The following is a 23901-nucleotide window of genomic DNA, read 5'->3' on the forward strand; positions in this document are numbered from 1 at the left end:
CAGACTCCTTATAGAAAATCCGGTTCAAATGTTACTGTGTATTCTGTGATGTGAAATGTCAACACTATTGACACTAAAATTAAATTGCTAGTGACAATGAATTATCATTCATTTTTACTAGCTCTAAGAAAGATAAACTTATGAATAATTACTAATACAGAGTGCTCATATAGAGTATATTGTTGCTCATTACTTCACCTCCTTATATTTATACTTAATGCTATACCACAAATGCCTGTGAGTAGTATAGACACACACAACGCAGACCAAAAGTAATTAGCTACAGACTTAATCGAAATTTTTTTTCTCAGATGGAACCAGAAAGCTTGTCAATTGCTGAATTTAACATACTAGGTTACTTTACACAGTAATGACTGAGAAACATACAGTGTGGGTTCATAATCTCAAAGTTCCACCAAAAGTCACTATAGATTTCCCTTATCATCATTAATGGCTATGTCTTCTCATCAAAAGTCAAGGGTAAAATTTTTTCAAAAATTAAGTAGCCAAATGCTTTGTTAATATGCCATCCAATATGTGGTTATTCAGAAGTCAGTATTATGAATTGAGGAAGATGACTAATATCATTGTGCTAAAAGTTTTCTGGGACACAAAATCTGGAATAAAAGCACTCTATGAACGGATTAATAGGATTAACAGCTGGCCATGGAATTAGAAATGTCATTTAATTGGCTTTGGAAAATTTACCTTGTTATAAGTATAGCTGCGTCCACAGAAGTCATGTCCTCTCCCCAGCTTGTTGTCATCTCTAAATGTATGTCATTCTTTTTGCCAAATTCTTCATGTTGCCACTTACAAAAACTCTCTAGCATTTTCTCTCCATGGTGCCCAATATAGAGATCTGTCTGCAAAAGAAGCAATTTTACTTCAAGGCAAATTATTCTCAGATATGCAAAAAACTAAAAGCTGAGGTGACTTCTTGAATTGCTAAAGCAGACTGTTGACCATAACGTTAATTAGAACCTGGAAGACATTCAGGATTATTTTAGCCTGAGCTAAAAATCTTAAAACTTTGTGAAGGTATAATAATCACAAAATCTGTTTAATGCTATTCTGAAAAAGGAGAGAGGTGCAATGGAATACTAAAAATGTGGATCTTTTCGACTTAAGTAACTCATTATTTCTACAATTTAAGAACCAAGGTTTTCCAAAAAGCCAGTTAAGCAGCATGTTAACTGATGCCACAGAATATTCTGTTTCAAATGAATTACAGATAAGAAAAAGTTTTAAAAGTACATGTTTAAATAAGCAAATAAAACTGTCATTAAAAATGACTTTTTAAAATTACATTTTGGAAAGTTAAGGTTTGTTGTCAGGATCCTTGGAAACTAAGAACATTCCATTTTTGGAATAAAATTGAAGTATTAACCAAACTAAAGGCCAGTTTTATGTATACTTTAAGTGACTCAGTGGATATTTCTGGATTTTAAGTCAATAAAAAGTACATCCCTAACATTCTCTTTACTTAAAAGTACCTGAACACAACTTCTCACCCACTTAATTGAACAAAAAACTCAAGACTTTCTTACTGGAGTTTCATGGAGCAGAATAAGCTTTATCACACGAAGATTGACCTGCACACCAAGACTCTTGTGTTGGAAAAGGTTAAAAACCTAAAAACAAATAAAAATAAAAATCATAAAATAAAACTGGAAACATCTTAATTTTTCTTAAAGTCCAGACATGGGAGAAGTCTCAATTTATTTGAGAAATCTTCTATTTTTTTAATTAAATTATTTAAAAGTTAGTTTAATAAGCAAGAATAACTTAGCTAATTCATTTTAATACCCAGAAATTTAGATCTCGCATTCTGAGATACTTACTGCAACCTTGAGAGTCTAGGCATTTCAGTGGGTGCAGAGGGAAGGTTGGGCTTTCCATGATACTGAAGAGAAGAATTTTAGTAACTAAACCCTACAACTTTTCTCAAGACCACAAAATGTCAGTGTCCTCCTTTCATCTGAGAAACAGTCCTGCAAACTCAGCCTGCTTTATGTCACCTCGTAATTCATTCCTTAGAGTCTTTTTTCTCTCCCCAGGCTAGCTGCCAAATAGGAACAGAGTTTTCAAAGCTCCTCCCTCCAATACTGCCTGTGAAGACAAGTTTGCAGGTCAGTGTTCCTTGATGGTTTCAGATCATCATTGTAATTGGTTTTCCCAAAAGGCAGTGTATGTAGCAATGCTGGAAAGCAAGGTGAATTTTTTATGTGGTACAGTGATTTTTTGTAAAATTGAGGATTTATTTAATTTGTAATAGAAAATATAAAACTGGCACACCCAACCCATGCTTTCAGAGATAGGACTACTTAGAAGAGGCTGAAGCTGGTAGGCTATGTTGGTCTACCCTACACAGAACGCTGGCGGAGTGTTCAAGTGGTAGCTGAACGTAGACAGAAATGACTGGTGTGGGAAAAATTTGTTCACTGGGAAAACAAGCCAAATGATAGCAAGAAATAGCAAAAATGGGAATTTTACAAAACATATTATATTTATCCTTGAATCAGTGTTTCTGACCCTCCTTTATAGGTAACTGGAATCATAAATGGACATTTGCTTTTGCCTTTTATTTATGTTTATTCTCCCCCAAGAATAACTTTTCACTACAGCTTTCTAATTGCCTTGAAAGAAGTTACCCAGTAGGGTATGCAATTAAGTAAAAGGATCAATTTGGGGGTAAGCATCTATAAGATGCTAGGTACAAACTAGATTTCTGCAGTTCAGAAACTGTCGGCCAAAGTTAGCTTCATGTGATTCAGCTGGGTAAAAATTTAGCTAGTAACTATTAGGTCTTACTTGTCAACCAATATTATATCTGGCATCCATCTTTACATAACTATGTAAGAGCTCAATGGATTACCTAGCTCCATTTTGTTTCACCTCATAATCTATAGTACTTTTGGTGGGTCCATGTATATAAACAAATATTATAACATTTCTGCTAATTTCAACAAATGGTCATTTATAAAAGAGAATGAAAAGAAAGGGCACAAAAAAAGAGAAGACTAATAAAGAGTTTTGCCACATCAAAATTAACAATAAGGGTGTTTTTTTACTAGAAGATGTGAATTATTATTTTGATATTTCTTTTGCAATGGATCAATTTGGTATACCTAAAATATTTTCTTTACTGATGTCAATAAAAGAAAGGAATAGTAATGAATTAATTTTTAAAGAACTTCATTATACTCACACAGTTCTTCCTTAGAGTTTTCTTGAAAAAATTCCAAGCGCACTTTAAAGTTTGCCTACCATATTTAAGATGGTTAGAATGAATCTCCTGGCTGCATCTGCTCCATGATAGGAAACCATTGCTGGGTCTGCAACCACTACAGTCTCTATGTTGTATTCTTGAGGTAATTTGTATGAATATCGTTTCCCTCTTCCACTTTCTGTTATTTTTTTAGATCTAGATCTTCCTTTATCTGCAACAGAGAAATTAATTTTTAAATTGCCTCTATCTTAGCGAAGTAAACAATTTTTGTTTCTTCAATAATTTTAGAAAATGTTTATTTAATATCAACATGTGTGGATGATAACAGTGAGCAAAACCAAATAAGTTCTCTGCACAGATGGAATCTAAAAGGGCATTTGACTTTAGAGTGCAAATTTGGAGTCAGACAGACTGGACTTCTACCATTTACTAGCTCTGCCACTTGGGAAACTAACATCACCCAGTCAGCCTTAGTTCCCTCACCTATAAAATGAATAATAATAATATCTACTTTCTAGAGTTGTTGATGGCTTAGTAAAATTTCTAGCACAAAGATTGATATAAATAAAAGATACTATGACTTTCTTTTTCAAACCAGTGACAAAATAGAAGTTTTACTTGAAAGAAGTGCCTGAAGTAACTGCCTCACACATCCTAATTTCAGGCAGTTGCCCCTATTACTAAACATTACGCATGGGTTACAAAGGATTAGGTTCTGCCTTCCATCAGAAGTTATGACCCTAGGGCAATAAAGATTCCTCAAACAGAGCCAAAAAAAAGCAGTAACCACAAATAACATATTTATAAATTTAACTACATAAAAAAGAAAATTTCTGCTTATTAAAACATGCCACTATTAGAATGAAAAGCATGCCATGAAGTCAGAGAAGATGTTAACAAAACTTTTCCATAATAAAGAAATAAAAAGCTACTCTAAATCAATGACAGAGCTCAATGGAAAAATTGGCAAAGGACTTCAACAGCCATTTCTCAGAGAAAGGATATATCAAAGGCTAATTGGTATATGAGAAAGTGATTCAATCTCATAGTCTTCACGGAAATGCAAATTAAAACCACAATAAGTTAAATTAATTAAAATCTCTAAAATGGCTAAAATAAACAGATGATTATATCAAGTGTCAACAAGAGTATGGGGACAACTGGAGGTCCTATACACATACCTACTGGGAGTCTACATTAGGATAAACATTGAAATACTGGTTGGCAGTATCCACTAAAGTTGAACATCTGCATATCCAATGATCAACGGTCTAAAATAGGTACTCATCAGAAATGCATGCAAATCATATATAGAAACTATTCAAAGCAGTACTATTCTTAATAGTTCAAATAATCATCCATAGTATAATGGATAAAGGAATTTGGGCTTATTCATACAACAGAATGCTACATCGCAATGAAAATGAACCAACTACTGCAATGTGCAAAAATGTGAATGAATCTCACAAACATAATGCTGAGCAAAAGAAGTCAATTACAAAAGAACAGGTGGCGTATGGTTCCATTTATGGAAACACCAAAAACTGGGAAGACATGATGTTAGAAGTCAGGATAGTGAATAACTTGAGGTAAGAGAAATTAGTGCCTAGGAGTGGGCACAATGCGGACATCTGTGGTGCTGACATTTTCTGTATTCTGATCTACATGGTTATGTTCATTTTGGAAAAAAATCAGCAGTTGGACACATCACTTGTGCAACTTCCTGTAGGCACGTGGTGCTTCAATAATGAACTTAGGATTCTAACAGCCTTATCAAGGTATAACTCACATGCCACAAAATGTAACCATTTAAGCGTACTATTCAATTAGTTTAAATAAGTTTCTATAGTCGTCCAGTCAACTCCACAATCCATTGTTAAGTCAGCTGTCACCTGTTCCTCTCCTTGCCATTTACCAAAATTCTGTAGATGTCACTAAACTGCTATCATCTCCTTTCCCAAACTTGTACTTGTGGGCTAGCACCAGCAGTTAATATCAAAGACCTCGATGAAGGACAACATAAGAAATTCATTTTATTAGTATCTTGAGATCTCCGACAGTCAGGAATGAATTTTGTAGTTCCTCTAATTGTAATCTCAATCCTATCTACTGTTATATATTAGTATATTGTTACATAAACATATAACATTTAGCAGGGGACATTCCTACAAGTATATGAAAAGACTCATCTTGGCAGGGTGAACACCTAAAAAACTGATTACGGGAAAAAAAATTTATATATATCTGGCAGCTCTCCTAGGTGGATATGTCATTGACCTTGCATGTAAAAATCATGCAATCATAGGAATAGAGAGGATGAGATGTTAGGCAAAATATTAAAAAGCAGACATCATCATGAGTAAAAAGACTTAGGGGAAGAAAAGGGAGGTGGTTAGAATTACTCTCGTTGCTATTGTCTGCTTTGGTTGTGCACGGGAAGGATTGTTTAATTTTTATTTTTGAGTGACTAGGTAGATAGTGGGGGATATCAGCAGAGGAGTTTGTGAAGGAAGATGATGGGATCAGTTTTAGATTTATTAAGTATGACGTGCCCGAGAGACATCTGAGTACAAGTTACTAAACACCTGGCAGTCGGGAGAGAAGTTTGGACCTAATCAATGTGTAAGTGAAAGTGAACCCATGGATTTGAATGATATCATCTTGAGAAAGCATGTAGAGTGAGAAGGAAAAAGATAAGGAGGAAGTCCTGGGAAATGCCTATATTTAGGGGGTGGACGTGTGAAAGAAGGCATGCCCATGGAGGAGACAGAGAGGTAAGAAAAATAAAAGGAGAGCTAAAATGAAACCAAGAGGATAGTTATAAAATAAGGGGCTTTTGAATTGCACCAAGAGTGGCAGATAGATCAAATAAGAGAGAGAAAAGTTTGTTTCCTTTATTGCCCCAGCTAGTGACCCAGCTGCGTTGGCCCCAAACTGTTGGTATCCTGCATATTTATTTACATGTTATTGTTAAATAGGCTACTTGAACATTCTAGGTTTCTTAAGAATCTCAATCTTCATGGTAAACTCCATCATACAAGTTAGCCACTGTGTGTGAAAATCACGCATATTGAAGTAATCTTTTTATTAAGTTGCTCCCTTGATGTCTTCATTGTCTACATCAACTATGCTGAGCTCATTCTTCATTTCCTAAATCTTGAGACCATTTTCTACCTATACGCATGTATAAAAAGAGCACAGTTGATACTGCACACTTCCAGTTAAAGACGAAATTTTAAAATGCCTATTCACCAATGCTCAATGTGTGCTCTCCATAATACCCTCGACACGCTGACAATAATCTCCACAATAGTTATGGATGGCGTATGGAAACTATTTCAGTAGTAGTCTGGTTAAGTTAGCTAAGAACAGTGATGATCTCTATCTCCTGCTCAAATAGACCAGTACTCTTCAATTCTATAAATCTCTTTCTTGTTCACACCGAGTCCTAGACATACTTATAAGTTTATACTGAAATGTAAAGGAATATATATTGATAATGTCTCTTGCCTGCTTAAAATCTTCAAAGACCACATTTTTGCCTTCCAGGTAAAGTCTTTGATATAACACACAAGTCCCTTCATTACCTAGTCCATGACTACCTTTCCAGGATGGGATCTCGTGTCCATATTGCAGACATTTGGCTCCGGCTCCCTTTGTCAATGCTTTCTCCTGCCTTTGTACTTTTGCATGTATTGCTCCTTCTTCCTGAAATGCTCTTTCCCGGTCTAACAACATGCACTAAAAATTTCACATAAGTTTTTCATTTTCACATATAATCTCATTTAATTCTGACAACAGCCCTGAGGTTCAGGGGTATCACTATTCCCATTTTGTATATTGTAATGGAGCTTTCAAGAGATAAAGTAAGTTTTCCAAAGTCACACAGGAAGTGCTAACATAAGGGTGTGAACACATGTAGTCTGACCCCAAAGTCCATTATCTTAACCTGCACACTCCATTCTCTTTTCTCCCCCTAGTCTATATAAGTTTTACTCCATCTTTGAGGCCAGTACCCCCCAATATCAAAAGCTTGAAATTTTGTGTACTAAGCCTGCCATAGTTCTTATCATACTACAGTATAATTAGCTATTTACCAGTTTGTCGAAAATAATACATTCATTGGTGGCCTCTTGAGAAAAGAGCTCTGTCATTTAGCTCCACATCCCTGTGCAGTGACTTGTCATGCTTATGTTGCAAATCAAGAAACTAAGGTTCAAAAGTTTAAGGGAATTGAAGAAGAGTACCTAGCTGCAGTGAGACTGAAGCTATGCCTTCAACCAGGAGCCTCTGACTCTCAATCTCATATGCCTTCCTCTCCTCTATATTATCTTTTAATAAAAGAACACAATAAAGTCATTGTGAAGTATCAAGGTCCCTGTTTAGAAAAAACATTCATGTAATAAATACATATAAACATAATATACCTAAGGCATTAAAATGATGAATGAGAATAGTGCAAGGACCTAGTTGAATACTAGTAAGCTTTACGATTCCATTGTGCAAAGACAAATACTGCAACATGATCCAAATCTGAGTCATGTGTTTAATATGTTAATACATCAGCCTAAAGTAAGAAGGGAAGAGCTATGATAAACTCATCAGCATAAGTAAACTAATATTTTCTTTTATGGATTGCTAATTTTAAAATGATTTTTAAAATTCTAGACCCTTAAAAAGCATCTGAAAATAAGTAAGCTTAGTAAATCATGCAAGTGTTTGATCCACATAGGTCAATTAATATATAACAGTCATGCCTAAAAAAACCACATAAGTTAGAAACTTTATGAGCAATGTTTGCTAAATATGAACCATGTATTTATGCTTTATAAACGTGTTAAAATTAAGCATTTTCTAGAAACCTTTCCTCCGTGCATAATGGCACACAAAGCCTGCTTTGTGTCATCCATGTACTTGAGTAATTAGAACAGCTGGAACTTACTATGATTCAAAAGTTGCATAGTGCAGATTTTCAGTATAACTCATACAAGGCAATCTCCTTAAATGGACTAAATCCAAGTTGCTGCTGTTATCGTTTCACAATACAAAAGCCTTTTGCTTGTTCATAATGCTATGACTTTTGTTCAGCTGTTTTATCTCCTTTGTGTCGACAGTTCTTAGAACGGAGAAGAGGAATGTGTCTTATTTAAATTGACTTGATCTTGCACATCAGTGTGACACAGAGATAGACTCATTCACTTCACCACTTTTTAAGATGATTCCCATGAGTTTTCACAAAATGAAAGAGAAATCACAGATTAATTTGAGATAACTACTTCTAAACAGAAACGTTGTAACTCCTTCTGAATCTGAACACCCTAGACAATTGATGATAAGAACATCCTATGGCCTCTGCATATGTTACTTATTGTCACAACTCTTATACCCAAACCAGCCTCAAATATCATAACCAGTTTTAGAATTTATATCTTGGCACTAACTACACTAACACCTAATTTTAAATCTGCAAGTCAAATTTTAAAATCTTTACACCAAAAATTCTTCAATAAATTCTTAGTTCTTCACATTCTAACTGGAAATATTTCTCCTATCAGTGAATATTCACTGAGATGTCTGAATTATATGTCTAAAACTTTTTCCTAGGGAAACTTCTAATGATTTTCTGAATGTTGGCTATGACTTTCAGCTCCTACTTATGTAACAGAAATCATTCACTTTCCTTACCGTTCTTGCTAATGCCACAAATCTCTGCCAAAGAAAGTAAGGAAGTACACAAAAGAGTCACCCCCATTTTATTTCTGCAAGGAACTGGCAGACAAACAGAGACTAGGATTTGATGGTTGGGAATGTTTATGAGCCTCTGAAACTTCCAGATTTAAGGTATTCTGATACTGAGGATAAAATTCAAAGAAATAAATCTTTACTCTTCTTCCTATTCCTTTGCTAATTTTAACCTTCAAGATGGTTTTTACTTGGGTCAGATAAAAAAAAAGGAGGAAGACGTTGAAGATTCTTCTGATAAAAGTAAAGAGATATCTATGATGTTCTCAGAGAGGTGACATTAAAATGAGGCCATGAGCTCACAGCATTCAGTTTCAGGAGATCTGCAATTCTCTGTGTCATTTCTATTCCAGTGAGGTGAACGGCATCCCATGAGGAACACTTCACAGTTCGAGAGACATAAAGGGCACGTTATATATCAATCTCTGAAGTCCTTCTGAGTTTCTGTTTTTTGATATTTAAATGTAGTACTTCATAGAAAACTAAAAGATAAGTGTAAAATAGATACACGTAATTGTCGTTAACCAAAAGAGATCCCACATTAAAAAAGATAAAGCTAGTGGGTGGATGGAGACAGAGAAAGAGAGGAGGAGAGGAAGAAAGGAAGGAGGGAAGAGAAAGAAAGGAAAGAAGGAGAAACTTTTTAAAAGATTCATCTCACATTGCATATTTAGTTAAGTCCTTTCAGAAGGCATTACCTGAAATGATACCACAGTAATGACTGTGAGGAGCTGATTTCTCTGTGACTTTTTCCTCCATGGACCTTTTCTGCCTATATACACGGTGTGGGTGACCCGTAATGGCCATTGTATCATTGAGCGGTTCAATAAACATGAAGTCCTCATTGAGCTGTATAAATCCCATCTGGAATATATAACATAAAAAGGTATTTAAGAAATACTATTTGAATAAATTAATTTCTAGGTTCTCCTACTTACACACACTCTATTTTCTTTCACATATATGCATACATTCCTCTAGTAAAGCTATTTTAGCAGCCCCACTAATAAGGTGACTGTCTTCCCATTTTATTACTTCATCTTTACGTACTTTATTGCACTAGCATAAACTTCATTTAGTTAGTTTTAGCCTGTGTGGGTGGGAGGCTAGATGCCAGCAACAGATGCACAGTAAAAATTCTGGAATGTTAAAGGCTCACTTTGGGAGACCCATGGGGTCACTTACATGTACAGCATGTACAGAAGAGCAATACAGTTTTTAATTGGGTACATCACATGGTTCAGCTTTTTGACGATTGTTACTTAATAAAGTAATTCATGTAACATATCAAAGCAAATGTAGGAGACATAGCACTGAAATTATCACAACATAACATAACATATCATAACATTCTTAAAGCCTGCTAGTAAGCAATTTGAAAATTTCTGAATAATAAATTACAGAAGAAACGAAGCATCACTCACATAAATAAGTTTCATTTCATACAATGCCATGTTTTCAAAGTTAGCCAATTTTTGACAGAGTGCTAAAAATTGTAAAATATGGTTATGATTAATAAAAAGACCTCATAACAAGTAGGTGTCCCTTTATTATATTGAAGCTAAGCCTGATCATTTCTTTTCTTCCTTTTTTAGAATAGAAATTTGCATTATAACTAGGAAAATATTGCACATGGAAGAACATATGACTCGATCTTTTCAATTTTTATTATCTTGCTCTACTGCAATACACATATATAAAACATATTTGACTATTTATTCTGTTAACTCTTTAGTAAATATTTTTGAAGAAATAATCCCCTAAAACCTGCATTATTTATACCCAACATGCTAATATCAAAGTTCTTATTTCTGTTTTGCATTAACTATTGAAAAATTATGTACGGTTCACTTTAATTTGATCCACATATAACTAGCACAGTAATAATATAATTATTTCTTCAGATATAGTAATTCTTCCAAACTAGATATTAAGAAAAAATAAATCTATGCTAAAAAGTGTATGTTTTCCACAAAAGTATAGACGAGGTTTTTTGTTTTGTTTTCATTATTAAAGTGTATTGCCTCTTCTATATAGAAAGACCAAGTGATCGCCAATATGTTACCTCATTTTATGCTGTACAGAATGGACAGTACAAGATACCTTAAGAATAAATCTAAAATCCTCATCAATTTCATTTTATTGAATTTTTATATCACTAATAAAATTCACAAGTACTATCTATTTCTGTCCCCTTCTCCTCTCTCTCCCGTTCTTTTCCTCTCTCTCTCCCAGTCTCTTCCTCTCCTCTCTCTCTGTTTCATACACACATGGGTGCACACATCATTTGCAGGTGGGAATAATGCAAAATTCCCCCAAATTTTCCCTGTAGCCTAATTTGATGGGGAAAAAAACTGAATATAAGTATTTTTAAATTTAAATAATAATCATTGAAGATATAGTACATCTACACATGGATTGAGGATAGGTAGTATCACATTATATATCACTGATCCAGATTATGAAAATACAGGAAAAGTTACTCTAATATATTAGTGTGATTCTGAGGTTCAGACAGTATTCAAGGTCACTAATAAAAGAGACAGTGCGGCTGATGATTAAAATAATAATTGCTATGATGCCCAGTTAGAATGTCTCAAGTAAACATACTCAGTTTCTCTAAATCATAAATTTGCAATCTGATACATTCTTTCAGCAGGTTATAAACATGGTTAGGGTTATAACAATAAACCCTATAAAATTTAATTGCATACTATCATAAAATTTAATGACTCCAAGAACAGATTCTGAATTTAAGATTATTTGGGTTCACCACCTACTACTGGCCATGTAACCATGAGAAAGTTACAGCACCTTTATCTGTATAACAGCTTCACTGGGTTGTTTGGAAGATTTATTGTTTAAAGCACATGTAATGCTCTGATCATAGGATCTGATACTGGGGAACCACTCCATAAATGTTTGCCATGATTTTTATTTTAGTAATAAGAATAACCACAATAAATATAAGCACTCAAACATTTGAGTATGGACTGAAGAGCTCAGAGAGCCCAAAGAATCAGTTTGTTCATCTTTTTAACTCCACATTAGCACATTAAATATTGTCTGAAATAAATGATTTTTAGTTAGGATTTGGAAACCTCTTCATAACATAGAATTATCTGTTGTGTTAGGCTTTTATCTATAGACATTTTTAAAAACAAGACGGCTACTTTTAAAATGGAAAAAAATGTTGGAATAAGTATAAATGGTGACTCATCCCTTGAATACATATTTACTGTCTAACCACAGGGTGCCAGATTCAGTTCATCCTGGGGCATATTCAGAACCAAGCGTTCAGTGTTCTCTCTTTACGGAAGGGTTTTCTGAGACCAGAATACTATCCTACAGCACAAGAAGCGCTCTCGTTTAGCTCGGTATCTTTCATGATAATGACTTGTATTAAAGCACAGTTGCAGAAAATCCTGATGTTTACTGTGTCCCAACAGAGGGCTCACTTTTTCCACTAACGAAATAGATTTTTTTATCTGTACGGTGATTTTTTTTTTTTCCTTTTTCTCCCCAAAGCCCCCCGGGTACATAGTTGTATATTCGTTGTGGGTCCTTCTAGTTGTGGCATGTGGGACGCTGCCTCAGCATGGTTTGATGAGCAGTGCCATGTCCGCACCCAGGATTTGAACCAACGAAACACTGGGCCGCCTGCAGTGGAGTGCGTGAACTTAACCACTCGGCCACGGGTCCAGTCCCTCTGCACGGTGATTTTACAAGTCATGGAGGAACACAAATCCATATTAACCTCTTTGCACAAGTGCCCCTGTGTTTGACGATCCACAATTAGACAGCATTCATTTTAGTGCCAATATGGTCCTTTCAATTTTAGAAGGAAAGAAAAGGCTATTTGAATTAATATGGTAGAAAGAAAAGGCTATTTGAATTAATATGGTAGAATACATTATTTAAAATAAATGCAAACTATCTAAGGGTTTTTCTCCCAGATTGCCCTTTTCAGATTTTTCAAATTTACTTTTAACTATTTTGAGACATTTCATGCAAATATTTGGAAATGAAATTGTTTAATAGTTGTTTCCTACCTTATTTCTGTCATCAGGTGCATTTTCTCATATGGTGGCATCTGCTCTTTTGTTATTGAATGTTATTCTTTGATTTGACATTTTAGCAAGAATTTCAGTATTTTGCAAATTTACCATTACTTAAATAAGTGAAAATAAGTTACCATCCATTTCTTTTCTTACTTGTTCTGATATTTTACTCTTTCTCTATTTAGATGCCTCTATGATTTTTAAAACAACCATTAACATCGATCATGTTGGTATACTAATACTGCCAACAACTTCAAATCAACACATGAAATTTGATTTGGCTAATGTACCTAGATTTTTATGTATTCTTGCTTCAATTCACCAAATACAAATGTTTCATTTTTCAAATTCAAATTAATTATGGCCTATTCAATAGACAAATAAATTCTAAAGCTCTAAGATAAGTGTGACTAAAACATAACTAAAAAATTAGAAAGCAACATGGCACTCTCTGTTCTTGTTCCCACTCCTGCTACGTTAACTACTGCCTCCCACTGCCTCACTTCCTATTCACTCACAGAACTGAAGCACTATTAAAGTTATCTCAAGTTTTCTCTTCATTCTTCCATGCTCCTTTCTGGAAATTTTCTTTATTTTCTAGAACCTTGGTTTTCTAGGTATACTGTCAGTGGACTTGCTGAAGGTATTCATCTGATGCTTAAACTGCATGTTGTGAGTCTTTGAAAGTATCCTACTTTAAAAAATACATGCCATATCACAAGAACTAAATACCGTAAGTTTTAAAAGAGATGAGGAAGGTGGTGGGTCGTTATAATTTCAGGATATGAGGAGAGTCTTGAGGGACAGCAGGATTTGGATAAGACTGGGGCAAGTTGCTCCCTGTAAGAGGAAGCATTATGAACAAGGGCAAAGCATAAGTGGAGTCTAGGGAACAGTTCAGGAAGATGCCTGGCTTAAGTAGAGAAAGGGGAAAATATAGCCAAAAAATAAGAACCCATATAACTGAAAACATCAAATTACGAAGTTCTTGATAGGAAAAGGAAAGTCAATGTCCTGAAGGTCTGAGGATGATTAGTCTACTATCCGACTAGAAGATATATTAGAGAATTAGTGAAATACTGGAAGTAGCACAAGTGTTTTATTTCTAAACAGCAGTAATGGAAGTTGCTGAAAGGATCCGGCTCGTAAAAACATTTTAGACAAATATCTGATGCTCTACATGATCTAAACTTCTATATAAGTTTGGGTTTTTTAAAAGTTTTTTTCTTGTATGGTAATGTTATAGTGTATATCTCATTAAGCAAATAAAGCATTATATAGTTTAAAATGTAACCATAACATGGAGATTCCTCAAAAAAATTAAAAATAGAACTACCATACGATCCAGCCATCCCACTACTGGGTATTTATCCAAAGAGCTTGAAGTCAGCACTCCCAAAAGTCCTACGCACCCCAATGTTCACTGCAGCATTATTTACAATAGCCAAGACATGGAAGCAACCTAAGTGCCCAGCAACAGACGAATGGATAAAGAAGATGTGGTACATATATACAATGGAATACTACTCAGCTGTAAAACAGAACAAAATCATTCCATTTGCAATAACATGGATGGACCTTGAGGGAATTATGTTAAGTGAAATAAGCCAGCGAGAGAAGGATAATCTGTGTATGACTCCACTCATATGAAGAAGTTAAAATTATGGACTAAGAACAGTTTAGTGGATACCAGGGGAAAGGTGGGGTAGGGGGTGGGCACAAAGGGTGAAATGGTGCACCTACAACATGACTGACAAATATTAATGTACAACTGAAATTTCACAAGATTGTAACCTATCATTAACTCAATAAAAAAAAAAAATGTAACCATAACATAGGACTTAACATAAACCATAATACTATAAGTTTGTTTTATGGTTTATTCAAAAAAATGTCATTTTCAATATGTAAATGGGAGTTATTTTTCATGCATTTGTGTATTTTACCTATGCAGACAAATCTGTATGAAAATACACTTCTGACACTATGTCCTCTTGTCTTATCATACTAAAATACTCTTCCTGACTTGACCCTTTCAATGTTTCCGCTTTATCCTTAATGAAGGATATATAAGGTAAAAGGCCATGATAAATCTTGCCTACCTCTCCAGCTCTATTTTTACTACCTAAACTTCATATATAGCCATAACAAGCAAATTTTAGTTGTGTGGATAAATTTTATATTTTAACATATTTCAGAATATGTTGCATGATTTTTAGTTGCATGATCACATCTTGGTACATTGCACATGCTTTTTCCTCTTTCCAGAATGTCATTGTTGATATGAAGGGTCATTCCTTCAAAATCAAGCCAACCCTGTCCTCTCTCCAAAGTAACCACTGCCTCCCCTCTCCACTTCCACAGTGTACCTTTTCCATATTACACTAATAAATCCAATGTGGTTATTATTTTCGTGTCTCTCTGATTAGACCATGAGCTGTCTGAGGGAAGGCTTTGGGCATAGCACTCATCGTCATGCCTTCAATACACAAGACCTGGTACAAAGTGGGCACTCAAGGAATGTTGCTTTTAACTCAATGTATTCTTCCTTTTTGAGATAAAAGAAAATATACCGATTCACTGCTCTGAAGAGCATCTATTCACCCTCCGGGGGACTCGATATGGGGGCAAATTACAGTTTTATTTCTTTCCTCTGGTATTTCCAATGTTGTTTTCCTTGTGCGCCCAAGTTCTACCTTTAGGAAAAGCTTTCATGTGACCACATTGCTAACATCATTCCATTTTCTTTCACTGCCAAAAGGTTTCAAAAAGAATCATGAAACTACAATGGTAGAAGGAAACTTAGAAATCATCCAGCCATCACTGGGGTTTTAAAATCAAGAAAACCAGGGCTTAAAAATGTTGCATGACTTGCCTAAAATCACACACACAGCTCATGTGAATGTCAGGGCTAGAATCTAGGTCTCCCAACTTCCAAATTGATTTTTGGTTTTAATACATCACTCTAAATTTGCTTGCTACCTACATTCTACTTAACATTTCGACTTGCATTCTGGTTTCCCCCACTGAGCTCCAGAAATTACTCTGAGGCCACCCACAATTTCCTTTCCTTTATTCTCCTCTCTAAGGCATTGGACTCTTGACCACTTTTCTCTTCCATGAATATTACTTTGCTCTAGTTCTCTTCTTCTCTAGCAACTGTTTCTGTTTCCTTAAACAGGTCATGTTCCTCACTCCACGGGAGGTCTGTGTCAGCAATTGTTCTCTGCATTTATGACTCCCAACGGTTTTATAGCTCCCTTTACGGAGATGATTCCCAAATCCCCCTCACAGCCCACTGCTTCCATTAAAGATCCACTCTCCCTGTCCCTCGCTTCTCATGATCTCACTTCAGTTCTATCGTCATTCTCTCCAAACCAGCACCTCCTCCCTAAGTTTGTATCTGTTCCTGACTCTAATTGTTTTCTAGTTACCCAGCTAAAAAAAGTATATAGTCCTTTACTCTTCCCTTTCCAAACTTACATTAAAATATTTATAAGAAAACAATAATATAAGAAAATAATATGCCTGTATGTTAGACAGTGTATATACATTATTTCATTTAATCAAACAGCAAGCTTGGGACACATATGCTAATTTCACCAGTTTCACAGTTGAAAAATGTGAGTTTCAAAAAGATTTATTGTGCCCTAAGGTTACAAATCAGTATGTGGGGAAGACAGGATTCAAACCAACGACTGCCTGGCTTTAAGTGCATGCTGCCTTTGGGAGGCTATCTGAAAAAGGTTAGGCCTGCCATATGACTGTTATTCCAAATAACTCTCATCTTTAAAAAATTTTGCACTGAGGATTTGATGTCAAGCACAACACCTCACAGATGGTAGATGTCCAAAATCTGATATCAATAGCAAGGCCAGGCCCCATCCCTCACAGAGCAGAAGACAAAAATACTGCGTCAGGCTCTGAACTTTATCTTGAGCTGACGGTTTTATGTGATCAGACTTATCAGCTGCCAAAGGCACACTGGCTCTGTGAGTGGGCTGAGGGCTTCATCTCCAGGCCGCCTGCAATGGTGGATGCCCAACAACTCCCCCACGGCAGATCTGGGAGAATATTTCAAGGTTTTAGTTTTTCTTTCCTTCTTCCTTCCTTTTAATTTTCTTTCTTAAAATGTTTTCTGATTATAGAACCAGAAATTTTAAATAGCAGAACATTTAAAAAATATAGTTAAAAAATAATCATCCCAAATCCCATCATATAGAATGATTTTATACATATTTATATATTTCTTTTTAGTCTATTAACATACACACATAAGCATATAAGTATGATATACCTGCGTGTGTGCGTGTGTGCTTATATACATGCATACATGTTAAAGGTTTATATTCTACTATATTTTCTCATTTAAGAATAGCTTAATAGCTATTTTCTTTCTTAATAGTATTAAATAATCTTTATAAGCCTGATTTTTAATTGATGAATTAGTTTATACTCTAAATATATCATAATTTTATTAGCTTTTCATTCATTCCATCCTCTATTCAATGAAATGCTTATGAGTATCAACATTGTACAGGCAGAGTTCAGGATGCAGTAGTGAACAAGGCTGGTAAGACCCATCAGCAACTTAGATGCCAAGAGGGGAGACAATGTGCTCTTTATTCAACTAAGTCAAAGTTATACATACAATTGTTCTATAACCATCTGTTAATAAGCTTTGCATTGATGGTTTACATACCTATTTATGTCTGTGTTCTATTGCACAATCAAAACCAAGATTAAACTACAACCTGGAAGTATCCCACCAGACACTTAAGGGCAAAGGCAGGAGCTGAAAGTGACCATCTGGAGAAGATGAATTAACCCTCTTTAAAGGATGGGTGTGAGACCACAGGGACTGGGAATCTCTGAAGAGGGAAGCCTCCCAAGAACCCACAAATGTGGCCCATGAGAGAAAGAAGAGTGTCCATTTTAAGCACCTGCCAAACACAGAGCGCAGCAACAGCATCCCATGACACCATCAGTCCCGTAAGCACTCTCCCCCTTCTCACCTCCCTTATAGGATCAGTCCTAAAGGAGCCAGAGATGCCCAGTGCACTGAGCAGAAGGAATGAAAGCTCTAGGTGGGGAAATAATGAGGACGCTGACTCCACTCCCCCTTCTTCACTGCCTGTCATTAGCTTTAAGAAAGCCTGAATGTGGAGGGGGTGTGGGACACAAATTAACTTCATGTGAATTTGGATGGTTTGACAGACAAATATTTTAATTACCAAATAGAGACTATTTGTGACTAACTTTGCCAGGGGTCTTCTCCCAACCTAAGAGGGAAGAACACCAGACGGAAGACCAGAAGGAAAAAAAAAAAAAAACTCTAGTTTTTTTATGATATACTTGAGTCCTGTTTAGTCAACGAAAAGTTATACATGTATAATATGAACTCAGGTGCCAAGTACTATGAAGGGGTTAGAGAGCGAAGTGGGGATATCCTTTTTGGGTGAGGTGACATCTGAGCAGAGACCTAGAGTATGAGAGACAGCCAGACTAAGGTGTAGGGGGAGAATATTCTAGGCAAGAGGGAGAAACAAAGACCCTCAGATAGGAACAAGCTTAGCACGTTTAAAGAAAAGCAAGGCGAATGTGGCTGGAGCAGAGTGATACATAGGAAATGACTGTCAGAAAGAAGCCCAGGGGCATTCCACAGCAGTGTCACTTATTTGATTCATATTCAGTAATAAACCCTGATGAAATCCTCCTTTGGCTTTTAGACCATCTATCTTTTCTTGGACACTGGTTACAGATTTTACTATGGGATGCTTCATGATGGCCTTCTGTGTTATGTTCTTTCAACACAGTCTTATTTTATCTACATAATAATTACCCAGGAACAGATTTCATTCCTACAAATGAAAAAATACGCTTTCTCTCCCATTTTCTTGAAAACCACTGCCCTCTTTTAACTTTTCCCCAAGACTTGACAGAGATATGGATTTAAAAACAATTTCAAAAATGTTCCTTTTTAACTCCATTTAGATAAACAACATTACAAGTATGATAACAAATAGAAGCTGTTCTATGCTGCAGAAGTAAAAAGGAAGTGGTAAAAACTGGTAAAGTGGTAAATGAACGCTCCGTCCTAACATTTACTTATCCAAAATGACTGATATTTTCGTTAATATGGTGGTTATCTCACTTCTCATTTTATAGTCTAATTTTTGCTCATATCAAGAAGAGCTATTGATTTTCATATACTTTCTTGTATCCATTCACTTTACTGTAATCTCTTGTTGCTTATAAAGATTTTTTAATTAATCCATTGGGATGTCTATGGATTCTCTAAATATGCAAAGAGCGAGTTGAGTAACGGAGCAAATTCAGTTTTAAATCTACTTCTAAGTTTATCAACCTGTCTAGACGAAAGCTATTCTGTTCCATTGTATCTCCTGATGATTATTTACTGTTCATTACAAATGTACTCACTAAATACCTACCATATGGCACTATGTAAGGCACTGAGGATTCAAAGATGAAAACAGATTTAATCCCTGTTTTCATGGACCTTCTATATTAGAGGGAAAGACAGGAAAATCTCAAGTATTCAGACAAATATACTTAAGAAATAATAAATTGTTAAAAGTATAATTAAAGAAACAAACAAGGATCTGAGAGAAATAGAGAACAGGATGAAATGCTAGAGAGGGTGGCCCAATAAGACCTTTCAAAGGAGACAGCATTTGAAGCAAGACCTAAGGAAGGAGCCAGCCATATGAAAACGAATATAAGTGAGGGAAGAGATGTATTAGGGGGAAGATGCCATATACTAAGGCTATGACCTCGGAAGATATATGGGAGGAACTCAATAGATCAACTTTGTATTTATAAAAGTATACATTTTTAAATTATTTTTTATAACAACATACGTTTGTGTTCTATATGTTTATGTACAGTAAAACATTTTAAAAATGAAAAATAATAAATAACTATATTACTTAGCAATATAGAGGAAAGGCAAGTACTAAAAGAAATGCAATTGCTCCTGGAGGGCAGAAATCAAGGATGGAGAGGAGGGGGCAGAAGAGTTTATTTTTTCCATTATAATTTTTGTAATAAGTATTGACTTTTCAAAGGATGTACACGTATGACTTAGATTACTCTTTAATTTAAAAGAAACGTTGAAATGGAAAGGCACAAGACTTCTTGGGAAGCTACTGCAGTAATTAAAACAATAAATAATGGTGGTATTAGTGTAAAGTCTATCGGTGAGGAAAACCCATAAGCAACCCAGGACACAGTTAAAGAATTGACGTGGAGACTGAGCCAGTGGTAGCAGTCATAGACAAATAATTATAACTGCAAAAATAGAACAGGGGGGCTGGCAGGACAGGACTCACGTAGAGCTCTGAAGACCATAAAAAGACATATAGATTTTATTTGAAGTGTAACTGGAAGTAACTGACAGTGGATGGCATAATCCAATATAAATTTTGAAGAACATTCTTGTTCTTTTTTGGAAAACAGATTATAGGGTGACAAGAGTAGAATCAGGGCGACCAGATTGAAGTCAGTTATAATAGTTCAAGTGCAAGATCATGGTGGCTGAACTAAGGATGTGGAGAAAAATAAATACATTTAAGATTAATTTTGGATTCTCACACAAACCAGATGGCAACCACCCAACTTCCACGTTGGAATATGCAAGGACAATAACACGGAGAATTAAGGATGACTTCAGAGTTTCTGGCTTAAGTAATCAAGAAGGGGAGATAGATGTCTGTAATTAAGACATAAATGTCAAACACCGAGGATGAAACAGATTTTAGGGGCAGAGAATCGAAGTTTCTGATGGGACCTGATTGGGTTTGATATATCTGTGAAACATCTGAGTGGAGAAATCAAGCAGACAGTTAGGGGCATAGAGTTTAGAGGAGAGTTTTGAGCTAGAGACAGACATCTAAGAGCTGCCATTATAAAGATAAATTTTCAATCCATGCAGATGAGTGATGTTATCCAGAAAGAGAGTGACAAGAAAGAACAGAAGAGTGGTCTAAGACCAAACTCCGAGGACCCTAACATTGAGAAGCAGAGAAGGACTCAGCAAAGGAGACTGAGGAGGAAGGGCCAGTGAGGTTAAAAGAAAAGTAGGAGCTTGGATAATTGATTTTTTTTCCCAGAATTAACTCTTTCTAGAAGTGGCTTTTAAGAAAATACAGGAGTAAACTCTCTTCAGTTCACTCTGAAGAAGCTATTGCCCTGTCTAACCTATATTGCTCAAGTTAAAAATTCAGTAGTCCTATGCAAGATGATCAAACACATGTGCTCATGCCATTATGTTCAACAGCAAAAACAGCGAAAGAGCACTTCCCTGCCTATATCAATCAGGTTCTCAAAAGTCACAACGACATGACTTACTTTTGTTGCAGATGAGAGAATTTTACATGTTCCATTTTGTTGTATCATGAGAAGAACTTAAATTTATTAAGTAACTTTGCCTGACATATATATATATATATATATATATACATATATTTTAAATAAATTTATTTTTATATATATTTTAAAGGTAGCTTCCAACTTGCCACCCACCCTAGCACACTTCATGAATTGGTGTGCTTTAGTTGTACACCTAGTTGTTAAAGGGTTAATCACTCCGTGATTTTTCAGAGCCATTCACCATGGTGATGAGCACTTGCAGCACTTATCTCATGCAATTCCAGCCCAGTTATGTGCTTTAAGTAGAACTGAATGAGACCACTGAGAAAGCTGCACAGCTGCGATTTGGGGAAGTACTCATCACCGCCAGGTCTTACTGGTGACCTCACAATTAATAGAGATGTTGCCAACCTCCTACATATCCCTAGAGAGTAGATGCGAATTCATTTTACCATGGAAACAAGATTAGTGGAGCAAACTACTCAAAGACCATAGCACTGGTACTCAGAGACGGAAAATGTGCTGCAACTTATTTTCCAGCTTCAATGAAAGGTCAAACAAATATAATCATTAATTTATTTAACAATATTTACTGAGTGCATAGTATGTGTCAGCTAATATGCTAGATGCAGGAAATACAGCAGGGTACAAAACAGTCGTTTTAAAACAGATGATCTTAAGTATCTTTTATAACAACTGAGTTTACTTATTGTAGATTTTAAGTCCTCTTTCCTATTTGCACCCACAACAGCAAAATGTGTTGGTTTTTTTCCACTTAGGACTCTTGGATCATTCAAATATTTGCCCCCACCCCCACTTTGAATGGCATTAAGTAATATCCAAGAAATTATACTGGTGTTTTCCCCCTTAAAGGGAGCAACAAATCTTGTACCAAGAAAGTTCTTTCTCACATGGCCTGTTTCTTAATGACAAGATCCCCAAATACAAACACATGACTAAGGAGAGTTAAAAGAACACACTTGACCTTTTCTCCTCTCAACCTTTTTTACTCTCTCTCTAATACATGTCCCATCAATGAGTAAAAAGACTCAAAAAGCTAATGTAATAACAGGCTAAATTATTAGAGGTTACCTTGGGAGGTAATACCACTAAAGAGCTGAAATAATCTGCTATAAACTGGGGAACCCAATGCACTCTGCACATAGCAGACCACATCAGAAATATTACGCTCACGCATCGTTTTATGAAAGACATTTATAAATGAGACCATATCTAAACAAGAAATTAGGGGTCAGTTTGTTCCAAATTCTACCCAGAGAAGAAGAATTCCACCTGTTCATCAACATTCCTGATAAATATTTAATATTATGTTTATGCATTTCAATCACTAAAAGAGCAATCATCACTCTGAAGCAATCCAGCCTTCTACTGGACAGTGGTAACTCTCCAAAAGATTTTTATAAAAGGTCCAGAAGGCTTCTTCACCACGACTCTAAACCATGAGTCCTGATTCTGCATCCTAAGCACCTTATCACATTTCAAATGTATGACAAATGCTCTCACGGCCTCTCTCTATGTGCCCAGTTAGTACAGCAATTCCGGAAATGAAATAGGTTCCCTATCCTTCTTCATTCTTTTCATTTTACTTGGATGTTCTCTAGTTTATAAATGTCATTCTTAAGATTGATTTTCTTTGATTTTAAAAGTATGGACATGAATGCTGAATGAACAACGTCTTTAGCATGTAGGGTGAGTTGAAATAAAAGATTGTAAGAAAAGTAACACATTAAGAACCAAGTACAGACTGGTATAGGATAACAAGATGGAAAGTGTTTTCACTTATTATTTTTTATCATTCTTTATTAGAAAATACTTAAAACTTTCAGAATTATACAGGATATCAGAGTGCCCAGTAACTCACTCCCAGTATTTAAGAAATGTTAACATTTATTTGCTGTAGATCATTTTTTAAAAATTTAACAATTTATTGATTCAGTTGAAGTGGACCTACACACCTTCAAAACCAGTTCTCTTCTCTTACTGCTGAGAGGTAACTACGACACTGAAGATGTGTGTATCTTCCACATTCACGTTTTACATTTTCACTACATACGTCTTGCTATTACATGTATTGCAATGAACATGCTTGGACCTATTTAAAAGGGTTCACTCTGGTGGCTGTATTGACGATAGACTATAGAGGGGCAAAGGCTACTGTAACAATTCAGATGAGAGGTTATCAGTGGCTAAAGCCAGAGTGATACTGATGGCAATGGAATTGCTCAGATTCAGAATAAATTCTGAAGGTAATGCAAACAGAAATTACGATGCTTGAATGTGCGGTTTAAAGAAAGAGAGGAATTTGGGACCACAATATGATTTTTGGCCCTTGTCAAATGGAATTATATAGTTGACCATCAATAAGATGGAGAATAATGTGGGGAGAGCAGCATTGGGGGAATGGAGAGGGGAGATGATCAGTTCAGTCTGGAACATGTTAAGTTCGATATATCT

At 35.5% G+C, this 23901-nt stretch overlaps 1 protein-coding gene across 1 annotated transcript in view; it reads right to left on the reverse strand.

The window, feature by feature from the left end:
- ADAMTS19 (ADAM metallopeptidase with thrombospondin type 1 motif 19) overlaps nucleotides 1–23901 on the reverse strand; it is a 237160-nt gene that overhangs the window by 178715 nt on the left and 34544 nt on the right. Inside the window, exons 3-6 of the mRNA XM_044743732.2 lie at nucleotides 9673–9838; nucleotides 3271–3443; nucleotides 1551–1634; nucleotides 709–866 (exon numbers count right to left, since the gene is read on the reverse strand). Of these exons, the coding sequence (XP_044599667.2) occupies nucleotides 709–866; nucleotides 1551–1634; nucleotides 3271–3443; nucleotides 9673–9838 (581 nt within the window). The remainder of the gene's footprint in view (nucleotides 1–708; nucleotides 867–1550; nucleotides 1635–3270; nucleotides 3444–9672; nucleotides 9839–23901) is intronic.

This window comes from Equus asinus, chromosome 9 (genome assembly GCF_041296235.1).
Source record: "Equus asinus isolate D_3611 breed Donkey chromosome 9, EquAss-T2T_v2, whole genome shotgun sequence".
In the NCBI taxonomy this organism is placed as follows: domain Eukaryota; kingdom Metazoa; phylum Chordata; class Mammalia; order Perissodactyla; family Equidae; genus Equus; species Equus asinus.